Consider the following 11,011-nt stretch of genomic DNA (forward strand, 5'->3'; position numbering starts at 1 on the left):
TTACCAGATCCCTAAAGTGCTTTATACATTGTGTATAATATATTATTAAAATCTGTACAGCATTGCTGAGGAACTTCTTCTGAAATAATGCCCTTAGTATAGAATACATAAACACTCAGTAATGCTAAACAGACATAAATATCAGTGCTTAAACAATTAAATAAGATGTCTTTTTAAGACAGACTGCAAAGGATTGTCATTTGAAAGTGCAGGAAGAAGTCGTAGCTCTCCAGTAAATATGAACATCCAGAACCGTTCCAGCAGTCTTCAGGCTCTATTCAAATATTTCATCACTGCTGTTGTTTTGATTGCCATATTTGTGGTGGACAACCAGTAGCACCACACCCAAAATGAACCAAATCACACCTACAATTATGTAGAGGATGCCCAGGAATGGGTTCCTCCCACCCATCCAGGAGATGGTGCTAAGGACCATGCGTTTGCGTCCGTCAAAACTGAGCACTGGGTAATCTGGGTTGACGTGGTTAAGGTACAATATTTTAAACATTCTTTTATATGGATATGTATATGTGTTTATATGTGACAAATTATACTGCACATGGCCTGCTATATGATGAAGATCTTAAGAAGTTAACCCTCAGACCTGCCACTCAGCTTAAGGTACGTCTTAATTATGTGACTATGAGAAATAGTGTTCCTTTTTTTGTGAAACTAGCGATATTGTGCCAACTAGCAAGCCTCGTCAGTGCAACACTGACCCACGAACTGCTTTTTTTTTTTCTTTTTAGTGCGTCCAATTGCCCAATTGCGTCATGCTTCCTCTCCACCAATGCCGATCCCCGCTCTGATTGAGGGGAACAAAGCTAACCCACACCCCCTCCGACATATGGGCAGCATGCCATATGCATCTTATCACCTACACTCTGACTTGTGCAGTGCAGCTCAGCATTGTGTACGGAGAGACACACCCTGAGAGCACTCTTTTCTCATCTCTGTGCAGGCGCCATCAATCAGCCAGCAGAGGTCTTTGAGAGAGAGCACCAGTCATGAGAGAGGGACCCCATCTGGCTTTAGTCCCGCCCATCTGAACAACAGGCCAATCGTTGTTCATGTGGCTGCTCAGCCTTAGCCGGCAGGCAGAGCTGAGATTCGATACAATGTATTTGAGATCCCAGCTCTGGTTCCAGCGTGTGTTTTTACCGCTGCGCCACCTAAACGGCGCCAACTGCTGGTTTACTTGTACTAGCATTTTGTATATTGTACAGTATCCAACCGCAATTTCTGTTGATGTGTATAATGACTTAGATATTACATAACACGTTGCTCAGGAAGGCACCCACAGCCAACTAAAGTTTTCCTGATCATAATAATGTAAAATTCTGGTGTATTTATCATGTATATGTGTGTGTGCCATTACTGTTAACAATAACTCTAACCAAAACAGACTCTAATTAATAGAAAAATAGTGTGCAACAGCGCTGGTGAGTATGTGTTACTCAGACTCACCAGCAGAGGGAGACAGGACCCAATAGCAGAGCAGGGGAACGGAGTAGTGAGCGTGTAGCCATTCTAGAGAGGAAAACCCTGTTACACTGAGGAGTCTGGCTCAGTGGGTAGCACTTTCGCCTCACAGCAAGAAGGTCCTGGGTTCGATCCCCAGGTGGGGCGGTTCAGGTCCTTTCTGTGTTGAGTTTGCATGTTCTCCCAGTGTCCGCGTGGGTTTCCTCCGGACACTTTTTTCAGTCCAAAGACATGCATGTCTTTTTTTTCAGTCCAAAGACATGCAAGTGAGATGAATTGGAGACACAAAATTGTCCAAGACTGTGTTCGATGTAATCTTGTGAACTGATTAACCTTGTGTAATGAGTAACTACCTGTCCTGTCATAAATGTAACCAAAGTGTAAAACATGACGTTAAAATCCTAATAAACAAACAAACATAATTGTGGGCTAAAAGGTTAAAATTTTAAAATTCCTGTTAAAATAAATAATTTAGAAATGCACATAGAAGCTTCCCAAAGGAAAGGCTTTAAAAACTGAAAAAATAAAAGCTTTATCAAAAGACACAAATCGAGTACTTTGTAGGCCGCTGCTGTTATGCAAGTAAACCTGAGTAAAACAAGTAAGTTAGCTTCCTAATCCACAACTTCCTAATCAGCAAATAATATGATATAAACAATAAATATTAGGCATCATCTAAAAGGATACTGTAATTGATATGCAGGCTGTAGTTTCCAGCAGGGAGAGTTGGACTGTGGTTGTCCTTTGGAAAGATGATGCGGTACAGTTTCCTGAAGTTGGGCATGGCAGCTGTTCTCATCCACACAATGAAGTCTTCATTAATGAAACCATTGTTGTCAGGATCAGCAGGATCAAGCTGGTAAACATGCCTGTGCCAGTTCAATGGTTTGGAAGTACCTGCAATGTAATGAATCTGTTGTCTGACTTTTGAAAAGCAGAGCGATTTAGAAACTATTGTAAATTTACATATAATCCTGTAATTAATTGTCAATTAACAGTCAATTCAATGACATACACCAGCCCTAGTCCATGGTGAACATAATTCAATATCCTTTTGTTTTGTTAGATATAATGACATCAGTAATAGGGGTTTCAAGTGTCCAGTTTCCAACCAGAAAGTCCAGATTATAGCTTCTTTGTTCATGTCCAGATGGTATTGTTAACAGTTCAATAAAATGTCCACTCAGCTAATCCTGTGATAAACTGTGCTCAATCATTAAAAACAGCTTTTTCCACAAACATCATACACATGTGTGTAACAACCTGACTTATTGGCAAGGCAAGGTGTAACATAAAATTAAAATGGGACATAAAATTACAAATTACAAAAAAGACTTTTTAAAATACTCAAATAAGTTGATCATCTTTTGGTTCACAGATTAATTTGAAAAAAACTCAATTTTAATATGTTTTAAATATCTCTATTTGTTTGCACATAAACCATTGGCATCCATATAACCTATGCCTATATTCAACAAAATAACAAAATAACTTAATAATCTGCAAATTATCCCTCACCATCCATTTGGTCAGTTAACATCTGCCAACCCTGCTCATCAATCTTTTTTAGAGGTGTAAAATACCTTCAAACATGCTGGTGAAGTTGTCTCCTGATGGATTCCTGAATTTTGTATGCTTGTCAGTCCACCAAGCAATGTCCCTCTTCCCAAGTGGAATAGGAATATAGCTTCCATTATCAGTCATGTAAAAAAGCCTCAAAGTGTCTGAGAGCACAAGAAGAAACAGAAACCACAAATAAATCTGATATCTTTATACATAAAAACGTGAAGCCTTTTAAATGACCTGAATTTCTGCAATAATTCTGCGATGAAAAAAATTCCCTTTTATGTATTTAATTACTGTCCTCAATAAGCAGGTATGTTTCAAGCTAAAACAAAACAAATATGTGAACCTCTGTGCTGATAACTAACAGTTCTGGACTGTAGAGATGCTCTGCTTTGATAAAAAGGATTACAAAGTCCAGGTCTGCTCTTTTCAGAAAAAAATAATGAGTGTAAACCATGTCCCAAACCATCACTTGGTTGAAGAAACAATTCAGATGGGTTTAGAGGAACTAATGTAATGATACATTCTACTAAAGTCCTGCAAAAACATCTCCAAACATCTGGTTGTTTATTAATTTGGAATAAGTAATGATTTTATGATTTATAATGATTAACATAATTTAGTGCTGTAGCTAAGTGGGCATTTTGCAAATATCAAACAGCACAATGTGTTATACAGTACCTTGGATTAACTGCTAAAAATCTTCAAAAAGCTTTTAAATAATTGATATAGGTTTCACAAACTGTTGTATTTTAATTATACAAGTGCATGTATTTGCATTATATCTATATATTAAGTATAAGTATAAATAAGTATAAACATTTATTAATAATTTTTTAATTACCATTAAAAAGGCTGTTGGCAAGAGCACCACATGGAGCAACGGGAACGTCATCAACTGTGCGGTACGGCTCACACTCTTTGTTGGGGTTCTGTCAAACATATGAAGAGATCCAGATTAAAACAACTCCACACAAATTAAATCCAAACAGAGGTAACAGTGACTTACAGTTAAAGCATTTGATTCTCCATTCAGCTGCCTGTCATCCTTTGACCTGTAGTAACGTCTCTGGTTTTGGTAGTAGTTGGACAATCCATAATACATGTAAACGTTGCCCTAGAAACCAAGCATCAAAGAAAGTAAAATATAATTAGTAAACCTAATGTGCCTTTTTTACATAATATAAGACACAGACACAGTTCTTAAATAATACGAAACAGCATAGCCATTGGAAAAAGCACTCTTAGTGCCGGTTCCAAGCCCAAACACAAAAAGGTGGGTTGCGTCACCCCCAAATCCCCCTAACCAATAAGGTCCAATAAGGGTTAGAAAGCCATTTCTAAGGCTCTGTGAGAGCCATCATCATCTAAAAGTGTGTATCCACTACTGATTTAGGTAATAAGAAATGAATTAAGACTAACATCTAGGAAACCACATACTCTTCTTGGATTAGATAGATTTTACTATTAGAAAAAGTCTAACCTGAATGAACACAAAGGCTTTCCTTACATTTGCCAAAACACACCTGAAATGTTCCATGAACTAATGTATTTATTTATCATGATTTTAACATCATGTTTTACACTTTGGTTACATTCATGGCAGGACAGGTAGTTACAGGCTACACATGATTCCAATCTCCACTTCACCTAAAGGAAACGAAGAGAGAACATGCAAACTCCACACAGAAAGAGACGATGCCATCTGGGAATCAAACCCAGGACATTCTCACTGTGAGGTGACAGTGCTACTCACCGAGCCAATTAAAAATGTTTTTTATTTTGGCATGGGCCTTAAACACTGTTGTTTAAGTGTGGCGTTGTTGGCTTCATTTGCTTCTACCATTAAATCCTAAAGATGAATGAGAACCAGGAGCTACAGGGGGATGGGGGGTTACTTTCCTTATGGGTCAAAAGTGTTACCTTTATTTTTTAATCAAAAAAGAATTTTTTAACTGTGTTTCTTTCCGTTGTGTTTTCCTTTCCTTATATTACATTTTCCACTTGCAGTAACCTCTACAACTTGCTAGTGTATTTATTCATTTATTCATATACAGGGTGGGCCATTTATATGGATACACCTAAATAAAATGGGAATGGTTGGTGATATTAACTTCCTGTTTGTGGCACATTAGTATATGGGAGGGGGAAAACTTTTCAAGATGGGTGGTGACCATGGCGGCCATTTTGAAGTCGGCCATTTTGGATCCAACTTTAGTTTTAACGTAACTTTATTCTTTCATGAGTTATTTACAAGTTTCTGACCACTTATAAAATGTGTTCAAAGTGCTGCCCATTGTGTTGGATTGTCAATGCAACCCTCTTCTCCCACTCTTCACACACTGATAGCAACACCACAGAAGAAATGCTAGCACAGGCTTCCAGTATCCGTAATTTCAGGTGCTGCACATCTCGTATCTTCACAGCATAGACAATTGCCTTCAGATGACCCCAAAGATAAAAGTCTAAGGGGGTCAGATCGGGAGACCTTGGGGGCCATTCAACTGGCCCACGACGACCAATCCACTTTCCAGGAAACTGTTAATCTAGGAATGCTCGGACCTGACACCCATAATGTGGTGGTGCACCATCTTGCTGGAAAAACTCAGGGAACGTGCCAGCTTCAGTGCATAAAGAGGGAAACACATCATCACGTAGCAATTTCAAATATCCAGTGGCCTTGAGGTTTCCATTGATGAAGAATGGCCCCACTATCTTTGTACCCCATATACCACACCATACCATCAGTTTTTATGTTCCAACAGTCTTGGAGGGATCTATCCAATGTGGGTTAGTGTCAGACCAATAGCGGTGGTTTTGTTTGTTAACTTCACCATTCACATAAAAGTTTGCCTCATCACTGAACAAAATGTTCTGTGTAAACTGAGGGTCCTGTTCCAATTTTTGTTTTGCCCATTCTGCAAATTCAGTGCGCCGATCTGGGTCATCCTCGTTGAGATGCTGCAGCAGCTGGAGTTTGTAAGGGTGCCATTTGTGAGTAGCTAATATCCGCCGAAGGGATGTTCGACTGATGCCACTCTCCAGTGACATGCGGCGAGTGCTACGCTGTGGGCTCTTGCTGAATGAAGCTAGGACAGCCACTGATGTTTCTTCATTAGTGACAGTTTTCATGCGTCCACATTTTGGCAAATCCAACACTGAACCAGTTTCACGAAACTTGGCAAGCAGTTTGCTAACTGTAGCATGGGAGATGGGTGGTCTCGTAGGGTGTCTTGCATTGAAATCTGCTGCAATGACCCGGGTACTGCGTTCACCAGACATCAACACAATTTCTATCTGCTCCTCACGTGTTAACCTCTGCGACATGTCAATGGCTGTAAACAAAGAGAAGCTTGTAAATAACTCATGAAAGAATAAAGTTATGTTAAAACCAAGCACACCATTGTTTTTCTTGTGAAATTCTCAATAAGTTTGATGTGTCACATGACCCTCTTCCCATTGAAAAAACTAAAGTAGGATCCAAAATGGCCGACTTCAAAATGGCCGCCATGGTCACCACCCATTTTGAAAAGTTTTCCCCCTCCCATATACTAATGTGCCACAAACAGGACGTTAATATCACCAACCATTCCCATTTTATTTAGGTGTATCCATATAAATGGCCCACCCTGTATTTTGTTTTTACCAAAGTTTGAGTCTGTTCAGCAGGTACAGAAAATGTTAATAATACTATAGGAGGTTCTGCCAGCTTAATAAATGGTTTTACACAAATTTTCTTCTGTGAATAAATAGTCGCTGAGTTTAATAAAGTCATAGAAAGTAAAACTGTTTGTATGTTATTAGGCTTAATGAGTATATCTATTATTATAACCTGGATAAAAATCTAATGCTGATCAGATGATCTTTTATGTAATTCATGCAGAAATCTGGGTAATTTATTTTATTTTATTTTAAATTTTAAGTTTACAAACCTTTTTTGCAAATTTCTGACAATATTTTTGCTTCTTAGTTTGCCACATGGCTTAAGTAAAATACAAATAATGCAAAGTAAATGCAAAAATCTCAATACACTCACCTTAAATTAGAATAGACCTACCCAATAGGTAGCTACTGCAACTCTATGTTTGTTTTTCCTTGAACCATTTCTTTAAGTATGGTGACAATTTTTTTTTTTTAAAGAAACTTGTTTAATCAGAGAAATCAATGCAGTGGCCTAGAAACTACAAATGAATAATGAATAAAATGAGTTTAATGTTCACTGTCAGTTTAATTTAAAAGGAACTTATAGACACAAAATGAACTTGTGCCTAAACATATCCACCAGTAAATAAGCTATTAATAAGCAGATATGTTTTTGTTTAATAGTTTACCTCAAAGGGCTGTCGTAGGGTAAAAAACATAGAGCATTTGCATGAAGTGTTCCAGTTGTTGGCTTGTGAGCACCCGAAGCATGGACTGCTGATTTCCACACCAGTGTAGTCAATCTACAACAAAGCGCATAAAGGCTCCAGTACGTCAACATGATTTGCTTGTTGCCTGGCAATTGCTAAAATCCACACAAATCTCTACAGGTTTACATGACTTCTTCATAGACTGATAAACTGATATTTCCAATGCAATTGTTTTTTATTCAGATTAGTACATTTATGAGTGTATAAAGGACAGAGGTATACAATTTAGTCAACATGTGTTAAGACGTACAGACACAATAACCTACTAAAACAGAGGTTTGAATTAATAATATAAAACAAGCATTACCCTGTAAGAATCAATTAATTCCATTACACTATGTGAGATGTATAGAATTGAATTATGTAATTATGTGGAAATTTACTGTTGTTTATAAATAGCTCTGCTTTTTAAAAGTCTAATAAAAAAGATGTATTATATTGCAGATACTGCCAAACTATTCAACTATTGCAAGACTTTTACCAGCTAGATCCAGCTACAACATTTTAATTCATATATCTGAATATAGGTACCAAATGTAGTAATAATCGTAATATAATGTGTTTGTTTGTTTTTAAAGAGATCAGACACAGACTCATTAAGACCATGCTACAATAGCATTCAAGATAGTCAACAACATATTTTATGAACCAAACCTGTGCAGTGTATAAATATTTGTTTTACAGCGTTTAAAATTATATAAAATTTAATTGAAATTGAAATTTTAAAAAGGGTTAGGTGGGACACAAACAAAAGTTATTACTATTTTTAAGTGACTGTTAATAAAAATGTGTAAATTATTTTAGCTCTAGTTTTATAAATGTATACTAAATAAGGTGTACACACACATATATATATATATATATGTGTGTGTGTGTGTGTGTGTGTGTGTATATGTGTGTATATATATATATATATATATATATATATATATATATATATATATATATATATATATATATATATATATATATATATATATACATATATATATATATATATATACACACATATATATGTCTGTGTGTGTATGTATTATATATACACACACATATACATATATACATATATTATATACATATACATATTTAAATTGTTTGGTTTTATGGGACCTGAATTAATACGTGTTGGGTAGTATTTAACCTCTAGAACAGTACTAACATATAGAAGAAATATAAGAAAAATGGGATTGGACAGCAAATGCATATAGTAACGTATTTGTGAATATTAAATAAAGACATTTTGTACTTTTTAAGTTACCTTTTAAACATTTAAGGGTGTCACAGAACATGTACATAAATGTAATATTATATATAACATATAAAATATATATATAAAATTACGTTATTTAAAATGTTTTGTAAGGCTCTATATACATATATATTGCGTATATATATATACTGTATAGTTACTTTCTGTATAGTTACTTTAAATAACATTCATTTCAGTATTACAAAAGCTATAAGTATTACAAGTGCTGGTACCTCAAACTCTTTGATCTGGTTGGAGGTAATGAACAATCCGATGCCTACAGGGATGAAGATGAGAGCGACGATGAAGAAGACGGGCAGGATGGCAGAGGCAGTAAGAACAGGTTGCCAGGCTGGTAAACACTGCTGTTTAAAAGCGCTGTTATCTGGTTTCTCACTCTTCTCTTCATCTGCTCCCGCCGACATTGTGTCTGCTTTCTTGGTTCGGTATGGCACTGAGAAAGCTGGCTAAACGCACAGCTGGAGAAAAACTTCACCTTTTCTCAGTATGTTAATTTTAATACCCGCAGACCGAACCAGACTAAATGAACTAAGCATGAAGTTGGTTTGCTCAGAGAGGCTGGCTTACCTGTCAGACGCGTGACGGCAGTAAACAGGGAAGCGGTTTCAGCCAATAATCTGTGAGTATGTGGTTACGAAAGAGTTAATAAGCTTTTCCCCGCCCACCTCGCTTGAGGGGTAGCGGATCATAATACACACTTCTGCTCAATTAGTGAGTCGAATCAATTAGCACAGCTTGTTGATAAGAGTCGAATCATTTCACGAAATGATTCAACTCTTATCAGCACTCTGTGCTAATTGATTTGACTTGAGTCAGACAAATCATTTGTTAATCTTTACTCTTTAAACATCTTAATGAACTTTATGCATTAATGTCGAATTATAACCCAAATAACACAGCAAATTAGTTCTGGTCCGAATTTAGCCCAGGTACCGACTGAATATAGTTAAGTAGCAGAATAAGTCTACTTAACATATATACAGTACATCTGTCGAATACAATGTCGAATTATAACCCAAATAACACAGCAAATTAGTTCTGGTACGAATTTAAATTTGCCAAAAGTACTGTATTCGCTCGTCTGCCTTCGCACACATATGAACTTGAGTGACATCCCAATCTTAATCCATAGTGTTTAATATGATGTCGGCCCACCCTTTGCAGCTATAACAGCTTCAACTCTTCTGGGAAGGCTTTCCACAAGGTTTAGGAGTGTGTGTTTGGGAGTTTTTGACCATTCTTCCAGAAGCGCATTTGTAAGGTCAGAAGTAGTACAGAAGGCCTGGCTCACAGTCTCCGCTCTAATTCATCCCAAAGGTGTTCTAAAGGGTTGAGGTCAGGACTCTGTGCAGGCCAGTCAAGTTTTTTCACACCAAACTCACTCATCCATGTCTTTATGGCGCTTGCTTTGTGCACTGGTGCACAGTCATGTTGGAACAGGAAGGGGCCATCCCCAGACTGTTCCCACAAAGTTGGGGTGAAGCGACAGCACTACCGTTCCACCCTTGTAAAAGGTTTATTAGTAATATTATGCTCTGTTTGTATGTATGTAGAAAGAGAGAGATACTTTTTTAGAACAATGAAGAAATCCTTTATTTGTCATATATACATATACACATGTACAGTACAATGAAATGCTTTTTCCGCATATTCCAGCTTGCATGGAAGCTGGGGTCAGAACGCAGGGTCAGCCATTGTACAGCACCCCTGGAGCAGACAGGGTTAAGGGCCTTGCTCAAGAGAACCGACAATCTTACGATTGATAACCCAAAGCTCTATCCACTAGGCCACCATTATCCCCACCTTTGTAATGGCACTGCAAGCATAACACTGCAATCAAGAATATCATCACATCATCACCACTTTATCTGTACTTGTTATTCTAGAAAAGTTCACACTGAAAAATAGTTCGTTATAAAAAACAAATTATATGCTAAAATTTACAAAGTAAAACAAGTGTACTGTTTTAAACAATAAGGGTTGGTTTCCCAAACAGGGATCATGGCTAGTTCAGGACTACATTTTGCTTTAAATGGAGAATCTCCATTCAAAATGCTGTGTAGTCTAGGACTAGGCTTAATCCCTGTCTGTGAAACCAACCCTAAGAGTAACAGGTGAAAATTCCTTTTTGGAGTAACAATGTGCTTAAATAAAATTTGAATTATTTGTTAGTTTCAAAAAGAGAAACAATAGTAACACACTGCATATGTAGAAATAGTAAATTCTGAATTTGATTGTAAACAGAAATGTGTGAAAAAGAATCTACAGTGGATGAAATTAA

General features: G+C 36.9%; 1 protein-coding gene across 1 annotated transcript; it reads right to left on the minus strand.

The window, feature by feature from the left end:
- Positions 1-204: 204 nt before the first annotated feature.
- On the minus strand, positions 205-9,134 carry tmem30aa (transmembrane protein 30Aa). Its single transcript, XM_063007942.1, has 7 exons — positions 8,943-9,134; positions 7,380-7,493; positions 4,058-4,165; positions 3,893-3,980; positions 3,066-3,206; positions 2,170-2,379; positions 205-471 (listed from the first exon to the last, which is right to left on the minus strand). Exons 1-7 carry the CDS (start codon positions 9,132-9,134, stop codon positions 275-277), a joined length of 1,050 nt encoding a protein of 349 aa, XP_062864012.1. The 3' UTR covers positions 205-274.
- Positions 9,135-11,011: the final 1,877 nt, after the last annotated feature.

This window comes from Trichomycterus rosablanca, chromosome 13 (assembly GCF_030014385.1).
Source record: "Trichomycterus rosablanca isolate fTriRos1 chromosome 13, fTriRos1.hap1, whole genome shotgun sequence".
In the NCBI taxonomy this organism is placed as follows: Eukaryota; Metazoa; Chordata; class Actinopteri; order Siluriformes; family Trichomycteridae; genus Trichomycterus; species Trichomycterus rosablanca.